This window comes from Aulonocara stuartgranti (assembly GCF_965226115.1).
Source record: "Aulonocara stuartgranti genome assembly, chromosome: 18".
NCBI classification, from domain to species: Eukaryota; Metazoa; Chordata; class Actinopteri; order Cichliformes; family Cichlidae; genus Aulonocara; species Aulonocara stuartgranti.
Window position 1 is genome coordinate 7,339,121 of NC_138954.1, and position 26,969 is coordinate 7,366,089.

At 39.8% G+C, this 26,969-nt stretch overlaps 1 protein-coding gene and 1 long non-coding RNA gene across 10 annotated transcripts in view; one reads left to right on the forward strand and one right to left on the reverse strand.

Annotated features, from left to right (window-relative positions):
- pard3ab (par-3 family cell polarity regulator alpha, b) overlaps window positions 1-26,969 on the forward strand; it is a 262,424-nt gene that overhangs the window by 215,231 nt on the left and 20,224 nt on the right. For 8 of the 9 annotated variants that reach the window (XM_082512080.1, XM_082512082.1, XM_082512087.1 and 5 more), the window contains one exon: window positions 12,821-12,944. In XM_082512080.1, the coding sequence (XP_082368206.1) occupies window positions 12,821-12,944 (124 nt within the window). Of the gene's footprint in view, window positions 1-12,820; window positions 12,945-26,969 lie in introns of those variants that run through there. The other variant, XM_082512089.1, reaches the window with a different exon arrangement.
- LOC309693112 lies at window positions 22,646-23,471 on the reverse strand. Its single transcript, XR_014272574.1, has 3 exons — window positions 23,328-23,471; window positions 23,108-23,211; window positions 22,646-23,005 (listed from the first exon to the last, which is right to left on the reverse strand). It is a non-coding gene; the product is annotated as an uncharacterized lncRNA (long non-coding RNA).

Consider the following 26,969-nt stretch of genomic DNA (forward strand, 5'->3'; position numbering starts at 1 on the left):
AGCCCAGGTTTTTGTTGTTAATCCTGATCTTGATACAGAGTTTAAGAAAAGGTACTAAGATGGGGCATCTTATCTTACTACTACTACTACTGAAGCTAATAAATATTACCAAATAAATGCCAAGTACCGTATTTTTCGGACTGTAAGGCGTATTAAGCGAAACAAAACAGTCAGATAAGTCAAACTTTACTCAACTCATTCTTCTTGCTTCCTCCACTTCCGTACCATTGATTTATAAATGTTGAATTCTCTCACAGCTGCTCTATTCCCATGTTGTTGCAGTATATTAATGACTAACCTCATATTGTGGATGGATTATCTCAGTTGTTTGGTCCGTTTACAGCCTAACCCTACGCGATTGCATTTGTTCCTAACCATTGGGAACCCTCACGTTGACTTTTATTGAGTGGAAAAAGGTTATCGTTCATCCTCCAGCTTCACTGTATTTATGTTATGCTAACATAGCTGTGTCGCTAGCGATCACGTAGCACATCATTATATACTAGCTTGTCCAACTTCAATAACTCTACAAATGTCACTGCTGTTTAGTTTTCTGTCATTTATGTTGGAAGTGATAGCAGAGCTGTACGTTTTCATTTTTTCAGAAATCTCTCAGAACTTGTTTAGATGGAAGCTAGCGAGCTAACTTAAACTTAATTGTTACACCTGGTAAAGCAGCAACACTGATCATTTTATTAAAGAGTTTAGACAGTTTTTAACTTTCAGTGATGCCGTTGTGTTTTGGACCCAGATTACTCCGCGAGGCTCCTGACTACAGCAGCCGTAATGCTCCGACAATCCATCAGGCGGTGCGGCTTCGTAGCTTACCGGAGTCGTACTAAAACATTTTTTGACAGATTTTTGAGCGCCGTGTACCACATAAAATCTGTTCAAGGTCAGTAAGCACAACCAGAATTCATACATAAGGCACACTGTCGATTTTTTGAGAAAATTAAAGGATTTTAAGTGCACCTTATAGTGCAGAAAATACGGTAATAGAAAAGAAAGTGTGGGTCACAGCTCTCCTTTCCAGTAGCGCTCTAGACTTTGAGTCACTGAATAGCAACCCTACATCCTAATTAAAAACCACTGGTAAATCTGAAATCCTCTATCACCTCAACAAAGAAATAATGTTTGAGTGAAACTCTGTGATGCTTTGCCAACATGAAAAGACAAGAGCCAAAGAACTTGTTCAACTGTAGTTTCTCATTCAGACTGAACTTTATTCATGAGTATGAAAAAGTCAGCCCTTGTTATCAATGTTTAGTTTAGCTGAGCCCTCATAAAAATGTAAAAAAGCCAGACGGACTCTTTAATGCTTCCCTAATCCACCGCTGATAAGACTGCGTACTCACCCTGCTGGTTTGAAAATCCTCTCCTCTTCCCCTCACCCTTTCATCTCACACTTTGCGTTCTCAAACTCTGCCAGTAATTTGCACAACCTGTAGGAAAACGCTGCTCTTGTGGGCACAGGCAGGTTGAAACTAGTTTTCGCTTCGCTGCAGAGTTGTTAAAGCACCACTACAAGTTAATAGCCTAGAAGAGTCTACTTTACGGCCGTGTTGACACAGAAAGGAATAATTAGTAGGATGCGATGCTGCCAGCGGTAAAGCCATTAACTCGGACGACCCTTTCTCCAAACCCTGTTGCCTGGTTACAGTTTCCCCAGGTGACCAAATGTGCTGAATCATAGTGATCAGCTGTGACTCACTAAGACAGTGGCCTGCAGGCGTTAGTTATGATTGGTGGGATCGTAACGGCAATGTGAAGCTCAGATATATTACAATAAGTGACTTATCTGACAGCACAGATCTGTCGGTTGACTGATTGAACGGTGTGGCCTGATGGATGCCGTCTCTGCTTAACCCTCAAGTCAGTGTCAGTGTCTGTAGGGGGGAAAGAGCAATGAAGCAAGGTGTGATTGAGATGGCGCGAAAGGGTCTGCGAATTTATATCTGAGATGAATAGACTCTGAAACAGACGGGCGGTGAAAGCGACGGAAAATGTGCTTTGTGTTTCAGAGCTGTTTCAAATTTCACAAAGGAAGAAGACGAGTGTGTGGAGATTTCCACGGTTTTAAATAATCTCATTTTCCTTACGCCTTCTCTGCGCCGAGGAGATTGTCATCTATCATTGATGGATGAGATTAGGCTCTTTTCTCGTACTGTTACTGCGATGGCATCTACAGGAGTTGCTGTTAATGTGGATAAGATCAGATATTCCCTATTTAGCATTTCAATGCGGAGCAGGGAGATGGAATCGAAACCTACATGGGTAAGACAATTGTGGTTTCATATCGCATACCGCCAGTGGGCTCAAAAACCCCTTCATCAACATTTCTCATGTCCAAGATGTTTTAGATTGAGACTACTTTTAGCTTATCAGTTATGCACAGTAACCTGCAAAGATGAGGGTGTTCACACAGTCTGCCTGTTTATTTCGTGTTACTCTTTGACTCATTGATTTAATTACTGTAGCTACAACATTATGATGGCATGTATTTATATAGCGCTTTACTAGTCCCTAAGGACCCCAAAGCGCTTTACATATCCAGTCATTCACCCATTCACACACACATTCACACACTGGTGATGGCAGCTACATTGTAGCCACAGCCACCCTGGGGCGCACTGACAGAGGCGAGGCTGCCGGACACTGGCGCCACCGGGCCCTCTGACCACCACCAGTAGGCAACGGGTGAAGTGTCTTGCCCAAGGACACAACGACCAAGGCTGTCCAAGCCGGGGCTCGAACCGGCAACCTTCCGATTACAAGGCGAACTCCCAACTCTTGAGCCACGATCGCCACGATGATAAGGTGCCAGTTTTAACTATTTATGTATTTATCCATTATGTTACAATGTAACAGCTTCATTTGTTTATCCATCAGCTGCTTTTGCATTTTTAGCAATAGTTGAGGCTGTTTCAAGCATCCATGCATTTCCTTCGGTTAGTTTAGTTAACTTTTCTACTCCGATCTGTTCAGATGCACTTGTTTAACTGGTGTTTGATTGATTTCTGTGTATCCCCTCACTACTTCAGAACCTGAGGGGGTTTGCACTTCTGGGCCTTCAACAATACAGGGTGTATCAAAAAGAATCATCTGATTTAAAGAAGGCTGTATTTTTTTTAAGTAATGTATTTACAATTTAAGTATTTACATCTTAAATATTTGCGGCCATCCTTGTGTCACTGCAGCCACTGCGGTTGTTAAACTACCTACTGGCAACCAGGTGAAACTCACGAATCCCCTTTTTCTAGCAGTACACATTTTGATCATTACTCATGGATGGTTGTGGAATTAGAGCACGTTGGATTATTTTTGATACACCCTGTAAAATGCAGACAAGGAGCACAATGAGCATTTTGCTAATCGGCCTCTTGTGACTTTGAGTTGCTGTTTGGATGTAAAACATATAATGAGATAACTTATCACGTCATTTTAAGATTTTGAGTTGACTGCAAATGCAGTCTTTTTCTTGATGGACTGTCTAAAATGTAAAGTGGTGTTGAGGCTAACCACAATGCAGACAAACAGTGGATGCCTCAAAGCAGTGATTTAAATACCAATATGTAGTCAGCTTTGACAGTTACACGGAGAGCTATGTCTTCATATAAGAGGCACACAGTTTACAGTAAATTTTTCTTTTCTTAGAATCACTTTTTACTCTGAAAGAGTAAGTTTGATCCCGTTGTATTTTTGGCATCTATCAGATTAGATTTGACGCCATCCCTGTTCAGTTTAATCCGGGGATGAAGTTTAATCTCATAAAGCGCTGTAAAGAAAGCATTTGTTAGGAAAAGGAAACTGAGCTCCTGCTGTACCACGTGTGAAATGCTCTTGCATATATTACACTGACATATTCAGAAGTGGCTCTGCCACGGAGGGGGGACTGGGGCTGAGTGATGAAACCTAAATGGCCCACATAGGACATGGCATGTCTCTCACCTTCATTAAAAGTAGGGCAGAATTACAGATATTAGAATCGCAGAGCAATTTATTTGCTTGTAACTGAAAAGGCCGGCATCGATACGCTGATGTGTGCAAGCATGAAATTGGCCCATGAATTAAAAGGAGGCATATTTCTGTGTGCCGCGCCATTATTGCTTCCAGTGGCGCCATGGCTTGAAATCGAAGAACTGTTACCCATCTTGCTTTAAGTGTGTGTGTGTGTGTGTGTGCGCGTGTGTGCGTGTGTGTGCGTGCTCACCCTTGCATTAATATCAGTCAAATATTATATTACCATCACCCACATTTCTGACCAGCAGTTCCCCTGGAAAAATAGAGATGCCTTATAAAACTGAAAGCCAATTAAATTCAATCCATTCCGTCAATGGATTCCAATGTTTACTGTCTGCTTTGCACAAGTGTTGACACCCGGTGGGATTGCTAAGGCTCAGAATGATTGCTACTGTAAGTTGCAGGAGGGTATCTGTGTGCTGTAGGAAATTAGTCATTTCTTGGAAAGTTGTCTTCCATCATTTTGAGGAAAATGATAACGGATTTAAAAAATGCACAGGATTCAAAGTTAAAGTCTTAAATGATGAAGTGACCCAAAATGAATCTCAGTAAATCAAGTTAGTCATTAGATCGGCTTCTGTATCCATTTTTGGTCCTTAAAGTTTACCTAAAATGCGACACGTGTGAATTCATCACGTGTATTCAAATCCATCTCCATAGCTGCAGCTCTTAATGCAGCCCAGTGACTGCTTCTTCTGTGGCAAAAAGTCAACTAAAGAGCCATGTTTCTTTCCCGGTGACCACACACACTTTTGCACACTCATGGCTCTGAGCTTGGCACAGCATGCCGGCACTGTGCCCATGCTGTGCACTCTGTGAAGAGAACGGTTTGATCCGAGCCGGGCCGCGAGCGCGCAGATGGTGTCTGCTTCGGCCTGGGTTACAGAATGTGTTAGCTGGATTCATTAGCCTCTTAACTTCCCTGTCAACACGAGCTTTTCCATAGAATGAGACATTTTACTTGGCTGTTTCTTCCTCTGCATATTAACTGATTTGTTTGCGCAGTTCATCAACGTGCAGTTCCTTTAGTCTCACTTAGTCCATTGACATCATGAAGTAAATACCTGGGGGTTGATAATGAGTTGCTAACTGTGGTGATATTGTATCGATTGGTGTCTAATTGCCATGTTTCTGCAGATCAATTTGGCTCTCTCTGTTTCAATGTTAAACCTGTGTAATCCAGAATAAAGGCAAGATGGGACTAATAGTGCCTAAATGGCACAGACTCGATGGCCTCTTGGAACCTCTAATCTTTCCAGTGCATCAGCAGACACCAGCGAGGCTGTGAGTGGTCATCTCAGCTAATTCTCTCTCATCCTCTGTCTTGTCAGTAATGCCACATCATCTATATAGAGTCAGCTTCTTGGAAAAGATTTGGCATCACAGAAAAATATAGAAATCTAGATATTAAACCGTTAAAAAGTAAATCAAGAAAATCTTTGAGAATATTTTATTTCATCAACTACACAGCCCACATGGGCCCGTGAGACACCATTTACACAGTAGCAGCAGTGAACAACACTCAGGAAAGAAAATTACTTTCAAAACAATAAACTTTGTCTCTCCTTAGAAGCTCTACAAATAAAAATAAAAAAATGCCACAAGAAGGGCTCCCTTGTTAAAACGCGCTTTTATGAGCATCCAACCAGAACAAGTTGACAGAGATGGCAGACGGTTTGTTTTTTAAAAAGTAAAACCATTTAAATCATAATGTAGAGCAAATCAAGGCATAAAATTGTGTTAGCTCTCAGTGTTGTGATAAACCACAAAAATAAATACGGGGGCTGTCATGAATGTTGGATTGTAATCAGAAATACACTTAGAAAATTACATTTTTTTTAAAGTATCTAACAGCTATCGCAGATCTGTACAAGAGTGTAAAAAGAGTCGATCCCTCTTGCTTTATTGCGGTAGATAACAGGGACACTGTCATACAGTGGCTCACAGATGGAGAGTTAGCTGCTAGCAGCAGTTAGCGAGAGCATCAGTCTCCCTTCTAGCTGTCTGCGAGCCTTCGATCAATAGACCTGGATTATCATCTCCAGCATCTCAGTTCATTTTTCACAGCAGAGAAAGCCGCCACCAGCTACTCCCTCTTTGTCAGAGGATGTAGGGCCTAGTTCACCCATCTGATAACTAACCACCACATCTGCTGCGTTCAAGAAGGACGTGTGGGCACTTTTTCCACCGCCCTTACCGCGCGTGTCGGTACATCAGTAAATGTTTATTTAAGAGGCTGCCGAGCTAGTCAGTACAACAGTCACATCAGAGATGGGAATCCCATGACTACCCATGCTTAATTAAATGTTTAATTAAGGTGGTGTTTTTAATTAAAAAGTTGATTATTATGAAGTGAGGATTTTTGCCAAATTAAATAGATAGGGGTTGCGTTCTGTGATATTCTATCGTTATTAAAAGGGAGGTGAGATTTATTTTTGAGTCAGCAACTGTTAATTTGCTTAAAGGGCAAAAGATGCCCTTTAAGTTAAAGGAGTGTAACGAAGTAAGCTCGAATTGAAGGCACTAACATTTAAGACACTGAGTAGTCTTGGCTGGGGTTTTCGTTTGCATGGTGGTGCATTTGGCTCAGGGCGATGCATTCATCTAATACTTTGAAGTGTGAACCAACAATGCTGCTCTTGTATCTTCAAGGTCACCCCACTTGTAACCACTCGCCACAAGGGCCCTCGTCACAAAACAGACACAAGATCCACTTGAATCTTCCCACCATGTAGGCTTCTGAACTTCAGCAGGCTGTACATGCTCAGATGGTCTTTGCGGGCTGTGGGGTCGTTTCCAGTTGTTTCTCTTTTAGTGCTCTCAACTGCGCGGACACCCGCCGCTTTGCATTCATCTCGAGAGCACATCGATCCACTAAAGGTTGCCAAGTCCTCTAAGCGATGGTTGTAAAATTTATGCCCCTATACAGTTGCTGGTAGGTCTGAAGGATGTTAAAGACATGGGAAGAGCGCACATTGTGAATGAGGCCATTCATTTGTAATCTGCAGGATTAAAGCGCTGCCTATCAGCTGCCTCTGTCACTTACTGTACATTGCACCTTCCCTTTCTCTGTTGGCATGCTTTGATTGGAATCTGTGAAAGCAGTGCCAGAGTCATGTGGGATTTTGAGGTGACAGCCCATATCTTCTAATCCTATTAGTTTGGAAGTCCTCTTCCCTGCCAAATAAAGCAAAGGCTTTGTATGCCTGCCTTAAATCAATCTTGCTCATAAAGTTTGGGTTCTTGTTTTGAGTGTCTTGGCTGCATTTTTCATACATATTGTGGCTCTGAGATCAAAAAGACTGCCTGCAACACAGGCCAGATTTCAAGAATAAATTGTGTTTATTAAAGACCTAAATCTTGAATTTGTATTCCTTAGCTCTAAGACCACAGCATTGTCAACCGTTCATGGTAATGCCGGTATAATATTAGGCAATGATAAGAAAGTAAAATATCTCGATAGAATATGGGTATAATGTGCATGTGCAGTGCCTTTGTTTTCATACGCACATGGCGGAAAAAGCATGGCGGCGACAGAGAATGAGAGGGTGAAATCAGATCGTTGAATGAAACAGATGAACCAGAATTGGTTTGTAAAAATGCTGCAACTTCAGTGTGGAACTGGTTTGGCTTTCGTCCATCAGATACACAACAAAGTACTATTTTTGGTAGAGCATGCTAGCGGGCCGTCGTTATTACCGTGTTTTTCGGGAAATACGGCACACTTCAAATCAATCCTTTGATTTTCTGAAAATCGACAGTGCCCCTTATAATCCCGTGTGCGTTATGTATGAATTCTGGTTGTGTTTACTGACCTGGAAACGATTTTATGTACACGGCGCTCGAAAATCTGTCAAATGTTTTTAGTACGACTTTGCTAAGCTACGAAGCCGCACCGCTTGATGGATTGTCGGAGCATTACGGCTGCCGTAGGCAGGAGCCTTGCGGAGTGATACGTACTGTGCTTCAACATAATATTACCGTATTGTGTGTGTATAACCTCTTTTTCAGTTTTGTGGATATTCTACATGGTTATGCTGAGGATATGTCGGCCAGTTTCCACTGGAAATGCCTTTTGGTTAAACTGTCAGCAAGGAATTTGCATTTGCACTGTTACATTTTTATATAGCTTTAATGCACATAAAAAACAGCTGCTTGTTTAAGTGAAAATACATTGATGGGGTTTTTTTTGCACTAATAAAGTTGTGGAGATTTTGTCTCGCGTCAATTATATCGTCAGTTATATCATTATCGCAAATTTTCAAATGTATATTGTGATAAATATTTTCAACCATATTGCCCTGCCCTAATTGTCGTTAAAGGGCACCAAGAATAAGTAGTCACAGATGCAAAGAGCCCATTAAGATCTGTTTCAGTACTGTGAAATACTTTGACTCGCTTTAGTTTTTTTGAAGTATTTTTGCATTACCGAGTGCCAGTATTCTTGTTTGTAACCTGCAGGGTTGCTTACTTCTGTTTTAAAAAAACAAAAAAAACAAAAAAACCCCCAAAGAAGATTATATGAACTATAATTAACGTTAATTCTGATGCATCTTCAGCAAACTCTGGTCTTTTGGTAATGATCACTCCAAGCTGCACTTTGTAATTTGTTAAAGAATGTTTACTAAGTAGAAATGACATCACTCTAAGTCGTCACTCTGCTGCTGCCAGTAAACTTAACAGAGTGATACACAAAATTAACAGCTAATTGCAGCACATTGAAGAGAATAATCTTACGTCATACTAGAGCTGGGCGATAGAACGATAACGATATGTATCGCGATATAACTTTTACTCGATAGAGAAATTAAGCTATCGCGATAGACCTCGCCGCTCTTGTCCTCTTTAAAAAAAAAAAAAAAAAAAAAAAAAAAAGGTCAGCCAATCCAAATTAAGTAGCGCAGAGCCGAACCAATCACAGCCGCAGCGTCACGTCGCGTGACTTGTTACGTACAGCACAAGTGCCAAGCCACACGTGTGTTTGTTTGGGAAGCAGCCAGCGGGTAATGGAGCCAGCGCGTAATGGAGGAAATGAGTGTGCCGACTAGAAAAATCAACCGAGCGTGACCGAAGAGAAAACAGATGATGGTTCCAATGCCGGAGAGATTGTCGAACGGAAGAGCCATAGAAGTTCCGTAGTGTGAAGGTATTTCGGCTATTTCAAGTCTGACAAAAAACAGAGTAGCGTGCACTGTAAATTGTGCCGAAAGCAAGTCTGGAAATACAATAAACTGGTGCATGCGTCACACTGCGCCACGTTATTGTTTCGGTGAAATGAATTTCTACAATACTGTTAATTCTACTCTCTGCAGTGTTTAAATGCTTACATATACACAAAGTTACTGTCCGTCCACACATACGACTCGGTTCTGCTTCTATGCCCCAGCTTTGTTTACTTTTTCCCACCGAGGCTTCTAGACTTCTGATTGGCCAGTATTTCTGCACGGTTAGGAATCTAGCGCCACCTGCTGCTTTGGCATGTTCATAGCAGCGTTTTCCTTCATTTCTACCTTTATTGTGTGGACGGGATTATTTTTTAAAACGAAAATGGAAAATCTCCGTTTTCAAAAATACCCGTGTACGTGTGGACGTAGCCTCAGTCTCTGACTGGAAGCGCTAATTCGTCATTCGGCTTTTGTCAGACTAAAGTAACTGTTAAAACTGTTTGAAAAGCTCAGCTATACAACAAGGAGAGATTGAGAATTTCCTTTTAGTTCTCAGTTTATTTGATATTGACAAAAGTTAGTCAGTTTTGTCTGTTCTTCTGTAAAACAAACTAAGATTTATTTTTAGAATTAATATTTTGTTTCTAAGTGGAATTGACAATTTAGTCTGTTTCGTTTGTTCTATTTTGAAACTTAAACGCTTTAGCGGCTGCCTTTTGTGTAGTTTGCAATATTTGCCTTTATTTATCTGAAAAAGTCTCATGTTCCTTAAGTACATCTACCCTGTTGAACTTATTATGGGAAATAAATATTTAAATAAAAACAAGCTGCTGATTATTTCACATTTTACTTGCGAGCAACGGCACATTTAAATCTTACAAATATAGTTATTTGGCTTATATCGTGATAGATATCGTTATCGCCTGAAATGAAAAAAACATATCGTGATATGAAAAAATCTCATATCGCCCAGCTCTACGTCATACCATTTATGCATTGAATCAATACTGTAAGCTTATTAAGCTTACAGTTTGGACTCGGGGCCTCCATTATCTGGATCAGTTAAAAGTAAAAGTCAGTATTTTCAAGCTGTTAAAAACCACGTAATCGATATCTGTTACTTGCAGATTACAGATTTTTCTTGGTATTGTAATGTTAATGTCATCTCTCTGCCCGGTGATTGAACTGGATTTATCACTTGATTTAGACTTGATTAGATGGCGATTTGGCAGAGAAAAGGTCAACGGTAAACCTTTCCCCCCCCCAAACATTTCTTCTTTTTAAGCATCTGTCAAAGTTACCACAGAGTTTACAGACTTCCTGATCCAAATTATAGCCAAGGATTTTAAAAAAGACACAAGTTTTGATTTTATTCTCAAAGCTTCTTTTTGAGCAATCCCTCTGCTTGAACACGCCGCATTAGGGCATATTGTAGTAGCGTCGTCAAAGTCTGCCCACAGTGCAGACATTACATCTTCCCAAAGCTCCTTCCTTGCCAGGCTTAAGGCTGAGACAGACAGCTTTTCAGGAGGCACACCCGACCATGAAAGGCAGGGTGCATCTCAGCGTAAACAGCTTTGCTGGCAGCCCAGTCAGCAAGCCACAGTCCTCTTATTGAGTCCCAGAGACACTCCACTCCACAAAGCCTCACAGTGACCTTTCAGCCTCATATAGTAGTGCCAGATATTGAGTGAGTCTGTCCAGATGATGAAGCTCATCTCAGGCTAAATTTCAGCCTGCTGTTCTTCCTGGTCTCTGGGGTGTTTTGGCAGTACAGTTGTATTGTTGTGTTGCTCTTTCTTTGATTGATTTACAGCGTTTTGTCAAAGATTGGAGGTCTTTGATCCCTTTATTTGAGTTCCTGTTTTCTTTAGTCTCTCGGGCAGGATTCTGTAATATCAGCTGATACGATTTTTTTATTACAAGGTTGAGCCTCGGAAGACTGAACAGCTTCCATCTGACAAACATTACATTTAAAAAAAACAAACATTTCTTTCTTTTGTTTTGGACAGGCATCTGTTTACATACATTAGATATGAGCCTTTCTGCTAAAGCTGGCATTGCATCCTTGACCCGTAGTCAAAAGGTCACACATCAGTTCAGCTGAGTTACAGAAAGGCCAAGCAGCTGTGTTACATGTCATGGAGATTAGCTGGATTGCATATGGCAGGTTCCTGGTCTTTAACAAGGCTGACCGCCTCTGGCTTTTCTATTGTGTGTCTGGAGTTGATAGCTGGCTAAGTTGGTGGTGCTGTTGTGTTTTAGGTTATGCCATTAGGGCTCGCTTTCTGGCTGTTTGTGATGGATGAAATGAATTACGCAGTAATTTTATGCTACATAGAGTCATACGTTGACCTAATAAAGACAAACTGCTATTCTAAGTCTATTCTAAATGTGCAGCTGCTCTGGGATTTCTTCTTCTTCCTTTTTTGCATATGCACAGCGTGCATTTTATGTTTTTTTAACTTTAGTTTAATCATAACCCTTACCAGTTGCAGTTTGGAATTTTTTATGCTGACCCTAACGCTCCCCGTCTTCAGTCAGGAGAAGATTTGAAAAAGCTGAAAAGGTTGCAGGCTGGACCTTTCGAGTTTGAGAGATAACAAAGTCCACAGGAATTTCCTGGCAAAAGTTGGAAAGTTGAAAAGTCAAGCTCAGAGTCACAGTCACCCGCTGCTCCTTCATTTAGAGTCCAACACTTCTATTCATTCACACTGTGTGAGAGGGAAAATGTGTTAATTACTTTCCTCTGTAGGAGGCCATGTGAATTTAACACTACCCCGTCGTTTCGTTTCTATTTAGGTCTATAGATTTCTCTCCGTTCTGTGTTCATGAGGACGCAAAAGCCTTTATGGTGAAATGCAGAAAAGTCAATGGAAATAAAATAGCTAAATTTTAGGACTGATTTATGACGCATGGTCCAAACCGTTGGTGAAAGGGACTAACTTTCAAAATCTAAATTTCACACAATTTATATATATATATATTAAAAAAAACTATGAGGAGAAATAAGGTCAGATAAACCTTTATTAGTCCCACACTTAGTCACACACTTCATGGTGTTATAGCTGAGCATTTCAGACTCTGTAATTCCTAATATAGTTGCAGTTGTAGAGTTATTATGAATGACCAGTGTGAGTGTATTTACTCGTTGTACCATGAGGAAGTTACACTGACAGCAGCGTTGTTTGATGTAAACAGGGCTGCGAAAGACAATAGCAGCGCAGTGGATGAATGATATAAGGCTGCGATGGGAAGGATGGGGTGGGGGCGTGGGGATGTTGGAGTACTACTCACCGTTCACCACTAGTCTTTGTTCAATGTTCTGAATAATACATCAGAAGCACATTAGTTTGATTCATATTGCTGTTGGCTCAGCTGTAAGCTCGCTCTTGGCTCCGGCCTCACTTTATCACATTTTTTACATTTTATCTGGGTTGAGTAAATCCGGGTGCTTTGCCAGTGTCAACAGTGCATTTGATCAATTTGATCAAAACACGCTGGACTTTAAAGAACATCATCCTGCAGGCCATTTCTGCCTGCTGATGGAATCAGGTCACTTGTTAACAATGGACCTTTCACACTCATCCATCTCCCTCCACCCTCTCTCTTTTTTCTCCCTGCTCTCTCCCTAGTAACCGACTAACCCCCAGCAACCACGACCGGATACAGAGGCTGAGGCAAGAGTTTCAGCAGGCCCAGAATGTCCCGGACGACCCAGATGATCGCAGGAGGACGTACAGCTTCGAGCAGCCCTGGGTGAGTGTCTAAAATCACTGGGGCCTGTAACTAAAATCCGCTGCTGGGCCGAGAAGACGGCTAAACTGTAAGACTGTCCAGAAACGACCGCTATCTACCAGGCCGAGACTCAAGTGCTAGCCTGAGGAGAATGCTAACAGTGTTTGCACCTGTGGCTAATGGTGCTTACCGTCACTAACCCCACTACTAGCAGCCATGAACAAGACTGATGGTCCTCTACACTTGAGGATTACCATTAACCTCCATTAGCCTTCATGGCTAATTGTGCTAATGCTAACACCGTCTGCATGCGGGAGTCTTCACACCTCCTGACACAACCATCACTAACCCCACCCACCTGTCACGACCTGCTGTACTGATCCATCGTCTTCATTTTCTGTGTGTCAGTCATCCACATGGACCCGCCCACCACCTCATGGATTTGGGTCATTTCCAATTTGTTTCTCTGTATAGGGGGTCACCTGTTTTTTGACGTGTGCCTTCTTACAGTTTCAAGTGAGAGCTATGTGCTTTTTAACGGACATTGCTTTAAATCAAAGTTGCATTAGCTGAGGAGAAAGATAACGAGTGCATTCTGAAGCAACAAGGGGTAATTATAAGCGAACAAAATCTGAATGCCTTCAAAGTTTTTTGAGCTGATGCAATCACTTGTCATATTTTTAGTATTTATTTGAGTCCTTCTTGCTTCCTGGCACTGCACCTCAAGTGTACTTGGTTTTACATGAACTCTAGTAGAAAACTCTGGTTAAATGAACAGCCAGCCGTATCAGATTTTAAACCTTATACATCATTTTTATTCCTTTTTTTGTAATTGGTAGAGTGTGTGTTATAAATGAAATGTCTTCACATACTTGCGCTGAGTGCGGGACAACACACATTTTTTGTTTTAACACACAGTCCCTCCCAACTTATTCTAATATATATAACACAATACATATAATTTTAAATAGTGTGTTATGGTGGTAGGTAGCACAAATGTGGGTTGTCCCATACCAGACAGTGTGTTGTCCATAAGGAATAACATTGAGCGCCCTTGTTAGCGTTTTCCCTCTACAAGGTGTTTTCGCACAAATGTTTTTGTATATTTCTGTATGAACTTTTTTTGTTTTTTAATTGTTGGTGTATAAACTAGAAATTCCCACTGTAACTTTGCTCAGTCTTTTGATGTGCAATGGGAAAATTTTACCCTTGTGACTTATAATTGAAATGAATTGATAAAGTGAGAGCTCATGAACCATATCCTCTGTGTTCTGGCTCTTTCTTTTCTAACTAATAAGCCCAACAAATGTGTGCAGCAGTGTTTTGCATTTGGCAGTATTAACCAGTGTCCTGCGTGTAAATGGGGTAGATGGACTGGTGCACATTCCAACCAGCTTTGTACAGGAAAAGCAGCAGCGTGTGGGAAAGAAGAGCGTAGGTCATCTCTCCTTTTGTCTGAAAAGCTACTGAGCGTGCTCTCGTTTAAAGAGCCGTTGCAGCATTTTTTCTTATATTAGTTGCAATGTACTTTCTATTGCCATCGAAATCATGGAAAGTAGTGTTAGTTACCCATAAAAATTAGATATTCCATCAGCTACAATGTTTTGTTCTTTTTTTTTTTTATCCGATAAATTGGTGCATGAAAAAAATCTTTGTGTCAAGTGTATTATTATCAAAGCTTAATTAGTCTGGAAATAAACCTGACAAGCACAGATTTCTCCCAGCAATCCTTTTCAGTTCCACAGCCTGTTAAATCCCTTTTACTTTGTCAGACTGTAGCCCACACTCAGGGTTTCTATAGTAATTGCATGTTATTAGACTCATGCTCTGGCCATACTTGTGGGCCATATGGAAAACAGGAGAATGTTTCTTTGAAATTCAATTACCTCTGCCGTGCATTTATTACGTTTTCTTGCTTCATCCGAGTGATGTGCTGCAAACCTCAAGGAGCCACCGTCCTTTTTGTTAATTCACCTACATCTGCCCCACTTAGTCTTTGCCAGAACAGTGAGATGGTGCCATTTGCTACTGCTCTTTTTTTCTTTTTTTCTAGTAGAAAATTGTAATGCTGTATGATGCAAATGAAAATAGAGTTGCCTTTGTTCACCATATGTAGATTTATAGGGGCAGCAGTGGTTTTCGGTGCTGGAATAACTAATAGAGTAGATTTATTGAATTAATGGACAAAAACTTGGCTCAGTGTTTTAACATTTTCAAGCAAACTTGCCAAATATAAATCGTGAGAATCTGGCTTTTAACCATTGCAAATTTCAAATTTGTGCCGTACTATCCACCCACTAAAAAAGAAGACTATACTTTTGGTTATTTCATAAAACAATCTACAAATTAATGCAAAATAGAGAGATTAGTTGGTGTTCGAATGATCATGAGTTCCAGTTATCTCTCTTCTTTAAACTGGGAGTTATTGACCACAGTGTCACACCATACTGATACGACTGATATCTGCAGCTGTCTTTCTCATCCACCCAATTATACATTTTCTAAATATGGATGACTAAATAAATAAACAGTTATTTCTTAGCCATCCATATGTAGCCACATGCGTTGGGTCAATATATCCGTTCTTTGTGATGGGCCCCCTCTCCTCCTTTTTCTCCATAGTTTGGGGAGCAGGAGAGGATTGTGGGTAGAACGGTCTAATTCCATCAACGATGACTGATGCTCACCCTCTCGGCAGCACCGCGTCGAGCTTTATTGCACTCATTTATACCACTACGGGAACTGAGGAGTTCATTCAGTTGATGTTGGGGGTTTAGAAATGGTACGATATTGCCTTTTGTATTTTACTGTAACATTTTAATGCTGCTATTATCTGGCCTCCTTCGGGGTATTTTCCACTCCCCTCTGCAATCACTGTGTTTAGGAATGAGAAAACATTCCCAAGAATATTCAGCACTCCCTGAAGGGATTTTTCTTTTTTCTCAAGTGGGGGGAAAAATGTTAAGCCTGAACTTCTCCTATGAGCATTTTAAATTCACATGTGGAATACGGGCTTTATAGGCACTCACTCCTCCTTTATTGTCAGCCGAACCACAATCCAGCGCCACTCGGTGCCAGAGATGATTGCCCCGGCTTCATTTGGTATAAAGGCGAGCCTCGTTAGCACTCTTAATCGTTTTATGGCCTTCCCACCAACTGATGTCCACACTGCTCCCACCAGGCTCTCAATACGTTGCACAGCCATAAAAGTAATTAGATTGGCTTTGTGTTGCAACTAATCTGCACACAGTTATTGCACCCACACAGCTAATTGCAGGAAGAGGGGTTGTGGTACAAGTGTGGGCTGAACCTCGAGGTGAAACTTGAGGTTTCTGAGAGTCTGTATGCATTCTTGTGTGTATGCCTTTGTGAGGTCCAGTATGATCTGCACTGCCCTTGCATATTTTAACAATGTTTGGGTTATGGTTACGATCAGGTTAAGGATATGAATTAGGCTTGTAGTTGCAATAAAGGGGATTAAGGTTAAAAGCTAATTATACTCCAAATGAAGCGTTTATCAGATTGTGAATGGCTAAAAAGGTACAACCTTTCCAACTTCTGAATTAGTGGAGGAAATATCTGCTAATCAGGTGTGTGCACTTTCCTAGGCAAATTAGCATTGACCAACACGCAAAAATATGCAAGATTTGAGCTTCTATCACAAGTTTGCAACTGCTACGTCTCTTTTGGTGAGTGCTTTTAAGGAGACGGTGTATCATAATGTGTGCCATTATCCCTGTTTGAACTGCAGCAGCCTAGGACATATATCTCTCCAAGAAAAAATGGAGAGGAATTGCAAGGCCATAATGTCAGGGTTATTTCTTCCCCCTGCCTGTAAGTATCGCTACTAGGGAACAGATATTGATACTTGTCTTTGTAGGCATGCCGGGGCAACGAATAATATGAAGGCATTTGTTTCAATATAGTCAACCTATTTGGGCTAAGAAATTCTCACAGTTGAGCAGTAAAAATGTGTACGTGCATATCTGAATCACGCCGTTGTATGCAGTCATGAACTATTTGCTACCACAAAATTGAAATTTATCTCAGCTGTCTGTGTCTGAGTGCACATACCTACCACAGCCCGATAACAGGAACGCAGGAGGTGTTCGTGTATGGGGAGGACTGTCACGATGTCAGGTGTTGTCTTTTTCATTAACACCCACTAACATCCATCACATCTCATTGTGTAACCCTTCTGAGTCTCCAGCATGGCTCCCCCCTCCTCTCTCACATCACCTTCCCTCCCTGTCTGTCTGTGTGACTCACCTTCATTTTGACCTGAGAAGAGACGAGCTCAGGGTGTGTCTGCCCCACTAACTGCTGGTAAGTGTCTGCGGTTTGGGCTTGGGCGGGCGGAGGGGTGCGACGGGGAGATTTTGTGAGGGTATCTTGTGTCAGGGATGGCTGCTAGTTTTATTGGGCTACTGTGAGGAAACTCGAACTCCAAGTTGTGGTGATTTTCATGCTTTGAATTTGTACCGAGGGATCGTGTGTTCTTTTCTCTATTTTAAGTCAAGATGTCCGTGCAAATATAACTCGGTGGCAGTTTAGTTTTCAGAACAAAACGCCATTTTCATAAAAATATGTATTGATGTGTGCTATTATACAGGCAATGTGGTGTTTTCGCCACACTAATTTATGAGAGGCCTATCAAGAAAACTAAAAAAAAATCTTTCGTTGTTTCTTTAAGGATTTTGCATATTAACAGCATGAAATTCACCACAATTTTGTAGCCTAGCCACAGCTGTATATACATGTGCCATATATGTGTATTTGATGTGTATAGTTTGAGTTTCCAGTGATTATCAGTTCACATAAAAAACAAAATTCTTCTACTCACTTTACATGTTGGCATGTTAGAGTCTTTCTTGCATTCCTTGAGGCTCTTCAGCCCCATAAATATTTAACGGGACACAAAAAAGTCATCAGTATTTATTTAACACTGGGAGCGTAAAACTCCCACAAGTCCCAGAGTCATATTAGCTTTTATGAGTACAAGCAGTGCTCTGATCAACACATCGTTACTGACAATTTTGCTTTGTTGCAAGGACATTTCCAGCAGCACTTATGCTCATGTTAGAGCCACAAAGGGTGATACAGAAGGTGGTGAGACATTTTAGCTCTTATTTATATTTCAAAACACTTTGATACAGGTTGATTGTGTCAATAACTAATCTGAGAAGAAACAGTTCTGTTACTTATGACACATTTGCAGTTAGACAGTGTCCTGCACTGTGATCAGCAGAATATCTCTGAATTCTGTAAGTTTGTTTTTTTTTTTTTTACCAAATTTTTAAATCTGTGGATTATGTAATTATAGTACATAAACAAAATGTCTTTATTAGTTACAATATGGTGCAAAAGTCTCAAGCCACCACTCATTTCTTTATATTTTGCTAGCAAATGGGCAGCAGTCAGTAACTAGAAAGTGCATTTTCTGAAGAAACTGCAGTGTGAATGCTTGAATCTGAATGTATGCATTGAAATGAAATAATTACTGAATTTAAGTTAAAAATTTTGAATGAGATTTAAAAAAAAACCCCGAATTTAACCTGAAAACAAAAGTGCTGAACTGCTAAAAGCTGAAGGTTACACAGAAGAAGAAGTTGGATAAAAGCTGAAAATGTTTTAATTGTAAATTAGAAAAACCTAAGAAATGAGAAAAGAACATTTAGAGTCAGAAAACATCTGAAAGAATATTAAAAGGTCATATTCTTTGAATCACTGAATGACTAAAATGTGATCCCTCCACTTGGACCCACACAGTTTAAAAAGTTTACATCTCTGAGCTTTGAAAGACAAGATGTTGGAAAAAGAACAACGATGGCGACGTTTTGAGGGTAAAATGATGGCTTTAACACTGTGGACACAGCAGCAGTTGAAAGAGAAGTGTTTAAGATGAATTTTGGCAGAGTGGCAGAGAGAGCTCGTTAAGCAGGCAGGTGTGAGCCTGGTTGCTATAGTGACCGCACCCAATGGCTCCATACACACGCACACAGACATGCACCTCACTTTTGCTGCTTAAAATGAACAGAAAAGTCAGGCCGAAACAAATCGTTCCCAAATGAAAAGTAAAAGTCGTATTGACAAAATTCTTTCACCGTGAGCGACAGCAATGTCTAGTCTACCAAATTCTCAGTTTTCATGTCTGTGGAGTTTATTATATGGACATGGTGACAGTGGAAAGACACCATGCTCTTCTGATTTTCAAACGAACCTTCTGAGCCATTTTAACATTAGTCTATGGAACAGTTGGAGGGAGGAGGCTGTGCATTGGTGACATTTATGAAAGAACCATAACACCTAGGACAATAGTAAACACATTGGATGAAAGAGGACAGCCATGGCTACGTTTTGAGGGTAAAATCATACCTGTAGAGCAAACGCTGTGGACACAGCAGCAGTTTTAAAAAAGATTTTAAGATTAATTTTTTTGCTCCTCTCACTCTAGCAGTTGAGCTGCCTCACTCTAGCCCCAACATTCCGTCCCATACACACCCATTATAAACTCTGAAACGGGTGAAAAAACATCATGAAACTTAAACTGGAACTGAAGAAAAAGTATAATAGATATTGAAAAGATAAATACAAGTTGAATAGTTGAATGTCTTGTCTTCGTTTTAAAGTTTGAATGGTGGCTCTATGTGAACGTATGTTGAAGTAGTAAGAGTTTAAAAATTAGTAAGTTGAATGAGAATTTGAAGGGTCTCCCCATTGAAATACATGGGAAATTTTTGTTGAATAAAGTTGAATAAAATTAAAAATATAAATGTTAAAAATGAGAAAAATACAAGCAATCATGTCCAAAATAATAGGAATCTAACGATGTTTGAATGGTTTTTCTAAGTTGAACGGTTTTGAAGGAGTAGGCTTTCAAAAAACGTACGGAATAGATAAAATATAATAACTAGAAAGTGCATTTTCTGAAGAAACTGCAGTGTGAATGCTTGAATCTGAATGTATGCACTGAAATGAATTAATTGCTGAATTTTGAGTTAAAACTTTTTTAATGAGATAAAAAAAAAAAAACCAAATTTAACCTGAAAACAAAAGTGCTGAACTGCTAAAAGCTGAAGGTTACACAGAAGAAGAAGTTGGAAAAAAGCTGAAAATGTTTTAATTGTAAATTAGAAAAACCTAAGAAATGAGAAAAGAACATTTAGAGTCAGAAAACATCTGAAATAATATTAAAAGGTCATATTCTTTGAATCACTGAATGACTAAAATGTGATCCCTCCACTTGGATCCACACAGTTTAAAAAGTTTACATCTCTGAGCTTTGAAAGACAAGATGTTGGAAAGAGAACAACGATGGCGACATTTTGAGGGTAAAATGATGGCTGTAACACTGTGGAGACAGCAGCAGTTGAAAGAGAAGTGTTTAAGATGAATCTTGGCAGAGTGAGAGAGAGAGCTCGTTAAGCAGGCAGGTGTGAGCCTGGTTGCTATAGTGACTGCACCCAAGGGCTCCATACACACGTACACAGACATGCACCTCACTTTTGCTGCTTAAAATGAACAGAAAAGTCAGGCCGAAACAAATCGCTCCCAAATGAAAAGTAAAAGTCGTATTGACAAAATTCTTTCACCGTGAGCGACAGCAATGTCTAGTCTACCTAATTCTCAGTTTTCATGCCTGTGGAGCTTATTATATGGACGTGGTGACAGTGGAAAGACACCATGCTCTTCTGATTTTCAAACGAACCTTCTGAGCCATTTTAACATTAGAGTCTATGGAAGAGTTGGAGGGAGGAGGCTGTGCATTGGTGACATTTATGAAAGAACCATAACACCTAGTACAATAGTAAACACATTGGATGAAAGAGGACAGCCATGGCTACGTTTTGAGGGTAAAATCATACCTGTAGAGCAAACGCTGTGGACACAGCAGCAGTTTTAAAAAAGATTTTAAGATTAATTTTTTTGCTCCTCTCACTCTAGCAGTTGAGCTGTCTCACTCTAGCCCCAACATTCCGTCCCATACACACCCATTATAAACTCTGAAACGGGTGAAAAAACATCATGAAACTTAAACTGGAACTGAAGAAAAAGTATAATAGATATTGAAAAGATAAATACAAGTTGAATAGTTGAATGTCTTGTCTTCGTTTTAAAGTTTGAATGGTGGCTCTATGTCAATGTATGTGGAAGTAGTAAGAGTTTAAAAATGAGTAAGTTGAATGAGGATTTGAAGGGTCTCCCCATTGAAATACATTATAAATTTTTGTTGAATAAAGTTGAATAAAATTAAAAATATAAATGTTAAAAATGAGAAAAATAGAAGCAATGTTGTCCAAAAGAATAGGAATCTAACGGTGTTTGAATGGTTTTTCTAAGTTGAACGGTTTTGAAGGAGTAGGCTTTCAAAAAACGTACGGAAAAATAAAATATAATAATAATAATAAAGATTAGAATAACAATACTGTGAATGCTTTTCAAGCATTCACACTAACTAGAAAGTGCATTTTCTGAAGAAACTGCAGTGTGAATGCTTGAATCTGAATGTATGCACTGAAATGAATTAATTGCTGAATGTTAAGTTAAAAATTCTGAATGAGCTGGAAAATACAGAATTTTTAAAGTGAAAACAAAAGTGCAGAACTTTTGAAAGCTGATGTTCACACAGAAGAAGTTGGAAAAAAGCTAAACATGTTTAAAATGTAAATAATAAAAAAATGAGTAATGACAAAAGAAAATTTAGAGTCAGAAAATCTCTGAATGAATATTAAAAGTTCAAATTCTTCTAACTGAAATGAACTTAAAAGATGAACAAAAATTCTGGAGAAAATGCAAACTTTAATATACAGCATAATGTTTTTCAGACACATACACATGTGTATATCATGTTTAATAGTATTACATACATCAATTTGTTTTGTATGTCATAGAAAATAAAAAAAAAATCTTAAGTCATATTTTACAGCTTCTTTCTGAAAAGGACTAGTAGAATAAATAAAAATAACTAAATTAAATAACTAAATAAAAAATAATAAGCAAGATATGAAATACATGAAAATTCAACTTTTAAAACCACAATCCTGAACCTTTAAATTGTGTTGGTTTCTTAGAACATGGCTGAACAGCTGTTTCTATCGTCCTACTTAATCTGTCTACACATCTTTTTATTACTCATTCTTCTTTATGTTTTAATGTAAACAGAGTCCACACAGTGGTAAAAGAGAACTGTATAGAGATTTTTGAGTAAACTCAAATGAAAGCCTAAGGTGGTGACACAGTTTAACACGTGCAAATAATCAAATAAACACATTAGTCCTTTTTGTGAACATGGATAAATAAGTATCAATACAGCATTGTTCAGCCATGCCACTAAATGCTTTTTTACACATTGTTTTAACCTGGGCTCAGACACAAAGTCCCAAATTTAGTTAGTCCCTGACTTTGAGTTGTGGTTATGACTAATTATTATACACAAGGCTTTATCTATCTAAACTCTAAGTACACAAATATGAAAAAAAACCTATACTTACCAGCTGATACCCCACACTACACACTAGGTGTGCCATGTGACCTGAAACTTTGGTACAAAATCATCATAATCATTCTGTTAACACTGTTTTTTAACACTGTTTGTGTTGCTGTTCAGCAGTTTAAAATGTTTTAGATTGGATTACATGGAATGAATTTGAATTTTCTTGGGGGGTTTTGTGTGTGTTTTGTTCTTAGCAGATTTTTTTCTTCCATAACGTTGAATTCCAGTTACCACATTTCTGGTCATATGACATCCCGAGTGCCCACTTAAAAAAATCCCCACAGTTAATTCAACATTAAAACAAAATAAAAATATGTTAAATAAATAAAGGTTTGCTCTGTGATGAAATACTAAATAAGCATACATTGTACAGAGCACTAACAATGACAACAATCCTTTAGCCTGTTGATCAGAGAGAGGCAGTCATTATGTCCATTTAAAACCTGTAATCACAGAGCACAACGTTTCTGTGAAACTATGAAGTCCCATATGATCCTCATCATGTCCAGTGACTTCAGAGTGGATCCTCCCTGTCATCCGGCCAGTGTTTGATGTGTGGCAAGCAGCACAGAAGCAGGATAGCTGAGGACTTTAAAAGAAGAGCAGAAAACAGGAATATGTAGTTGTAAATGTAAATATCAGTGATACTTGTCTTGTCAAAGGGAATAAAATAATGAAAATGTTAACTTACACACTCATTTAGGGAGGATCTTGACACTGCACAGAGGAGGCACAGTCAGTCTGACAATGATGGTGATCTCCAGGGATGTTTTCCTGCAGCAACATTCCTGCCAACTGGCCGTATGATCCAGAGTAGTTGGTTTGTAATAAACAGAAAGGTGTATATGTTAGGTAGTGTGCACTCAGAGCTGGTCCTAAGAAACAAACACATCCTGTAATAAACTGAATACCTGTAGTAGTGCTGCTGCAAATATGAAGCCCTTCTATCATGAGTGGTTTCAAAGAAGGTGTTTTGGAGGCTCAGTCACAGAAACTGTGCAGTCTGTTCAGTCCTGAGTGTCTCGGCTCTGAAGGGGATGGATCACAGAGGGAAACACCTGAGCACAGACATTACAATACACTCTAACACTCCTAAGGTCAAGTGAAAACACAATTTAAACACTTCACAAAGAATGAATACATGTTTTCATGGAAATAATGTCATTAACCCTTTTTGTTGTTAGTAAATCTCACCGACTGCTTGTGGGACAAGCTAGAAGGAAGACTTATCACAGAATCTCTCCTGTGCTCCAGATGTGAAGTCTCACGCTCTGATCGTATGGCGATGAAGATGGTGATGATGAAGTTTCTCTGATCTGTGGCATTACAGTTTCTGGCTGCTATGTGCTTCACATTGTTGGATTTTACATGTGAGGTTGGAGAAGACACAGGAGGACTGTGTCTCTCTTAAAAAAGAAAAAGAAAAAAAAAGGAAACCTAACAGGAAAGGAAACCCCCCCCCCCCCCTCAACTCCCACCGTACCCTCCCCCCCCCCCCTCCCACTCAACTCCCCAACCTCACACCATCAAATGTCTATACAAATGTAGGGTATCAGCTGGTAACAGAAAGCAAGTGTAACATATGCACTACATATGTAACACTGCTGAAACATTTCTGGCCAGAAATGTGCAGTTATCAACCCAGACCCACCCTGATGATTGCACTGGCCAGAAACATGATAAAAGCTCATAAAAATTTATGTTTCATAGAAAAATTTGTCCAAAAATATAATTGTGTACTTTTGAAAAAGTTTAAAGTTTATAACAAACCAAAATAATAATATTTTTGTAAATAGTATTTCAAAATAGAGGCACACATAAAGTGGCTTAACTGTCATTATTGCTGTAATTAGGTTTGTTTGTTTGTTTGTTTGTTTGTTTGTTTGTTTGTTTTTTAAAAAAGCAACCTTTAGTCATTATTGTTCTCTCAGAAACAATGAAGAAGCTGTTGAACATTTATGTTTTGTGTGGGCAATCCTCTGGTCCACCCTCCCTCCCTCCCAGCCACAGTGAGACTGGGGCAGCCTGGCAGGATGTTGAAGCCTGGCTGCAGAGAGGATATGCCTACACTGTTCGTTTTAAACTGCTATATTTGATTTTTCTGACATTTATAGGTTACTGTTAGTGAATTTTAGATTTTCTGTAATAAATAAAATTGTCATCTTTTACTGATATCATTACTTAATTCATGTAATTGTATTTTATGTAAACAATTCAAACATTATACTGCAATGCAGGGCGTCAACTTTTAAATATCGCTCTACTTTATGTCTGTGAAGGTTCTCAGTCATCCAGGTCATCGTAGTCAAAGGAGCTTGCAAAGAAAAGCGCCTGGACTTCTTTCTGGAGTTCAAGCATCGCTCTACTTTCTTAAGTCATTCAAAAATATAGATATTACTTACTGTATTCAAAGATCTAGATCATGAATCATCACAGGACAATACACAGTATACTGGGTCATGGTAACTATGGTATGTCTTCATGACTCCAGAATGGAGACATCGATCTGACTGAGAAATGAAAATTAGGTCAAGCAGTGTGTTCTTCTCTGTGGTAGGGGCAGTGATGACCTGTGCGTATCCCCTAGACTCAAACAGCTCCAGGATTGGTTTGTTTGCACTGGATAAAACATTCTCATTAAAATCACCACAAACTATGATGGGATGACAGTCCATGATCTCCAATGAGTCTAATAGGCTTACCAGGTTTTTCAGGAATGGCCTCAGAGTGTAGTCTGGAGGTCTGTATACAACTGCAATCAGAGCACTGACTGGTGCTTCAACCTTTAAAGCCAGAAATTCAAGGTCAGTTACATTATGGATGTACTGTTTTTCATGCACTTGAATGTCACTTTTCACATAAACAGCAACTCCACCACCACTTCTGTTTGCCATCTGGGGAAAGTTTGTGTAGGACAGGTGTCTGTTGCGTTTGAACAAATTGTAATTTTCCAAGTGGAGACTCTCTGCGACAAAAGAGCCCCGCAGGTGTGTTTCTGTTAGGCACAAAACATCTGCTAGACACAATTCATGGTGACTTTTGATGTCATTAATGTGAGCTGGCAGTCCCTCTGTATTATGATGAACAATGGTGAAAACCTCTGACCTGCTCAGTGTTTGCCTCACGTGTAGAAGAGGCATCATGTCATCAAGGTTGGCTTGTCTCATGTTCTCAAGCGCTGCAGTGATTTCTGGGTTGGTGAATATTTTTTTCTCCTCCATATCAAGAAGATACAGTCCACTGAGAGACGTCACTCTACTGACAGCTACGTAGGCCATGCCGGGCTCAAAAATGCTCTTAAGAGAGACAACAGCTGATGTAGTTGTCATACCCTGTACCTTATGTATTGTACATGCAAAGGCCAGCTTCACTGGGAACTGTCTTCGTACCACTCCTTTCTGCTTCAGATTCTCCTCTGCTCTCTCAATGTACACCATGTCGTCTGCTGGTGTGCGGTTATTCTTTCCAGATGTCTCATTATCCATTTTAAGTCCAAGCTTGATGATGTGTTGGTCGTTTTCAGAGTGAACTACTCTAAGTAGTATTCCAAAAGCTCCATTAACCAAACCATTTTGTATGTCAATGTTTCTGGTGAGCATGACACGAGCTCCTTCTGCAACTTTCAGTGTGTCTGGTAACTCGTTTTTACCTCCTTTCAATGGTCTGTCTTGAAGTGCCATTCTGCCAGTTCTAGGATCTTTTCTATAATCATCTGCATGGATGTCAATGATATGAGTGTGGAGCAGAGCCAGTGTTGCAGAGTTGTGTGCATCCACTTCTTTATTAGTTGCAAAAATGTGCAACGCATCAGTTGGACAAAGGGCTGGTTCAGTTATGGCCTGTGACAACAAATTTCTATCTGCTTCGCAAAGCTCATCCAACTTTCCTTTCACACGAATTCTGTTCAGCATCTCTGCAAAGACAACATCATCTTTCTGACGCATAATCTCAGTCAGAGTGATCATCTGAAAATGCTCCCGCCACAGGTCGATCTCAGACGGGTCGTGCACACAGAGAGGTTTAGACTGTCGCACTGGGGGTAGCTGATAGAAGTCTCCGACAGCAATGACTGACATGCCTCCAAAGGGTCTCCGAGTCCCTTTGATCTGTTTGAGTCTTGCATCTACATATGCAAACAGATGTCTTGACACCATAGACACTTCGTCAATGACGATTATTTCAGCATTCAAAAGTTCTGATCTGACTTCATCCAGCTGATTGCCAAGTCCCTGAATGGGAGGTTTTAAGCTTCTAGGCAGCTTGAGAAGAGAATGCAGTGTTGTTCCAGAAATGTTAAAAGCTGCAGTCCCAGTGAAAGCAGTTAACAGGACAGTGGGTTTTGATATGTCAACGTCGTCTGCATATCTGGGCACTTTGCTCAGTATCTTAGATGCTTCTGAGTAGATGCATTTGATAAGATGTGATTTTCCTGTTCCAGCACCACCATTAATATAAAAGAAAAACTGTTCTGGATTTAGAGCACAGACTCTTTTAATGCACCAGTCTCTAACTGCATAAAATATGCAGGCTTGCTTCTTGTTCAGATTCTGAAA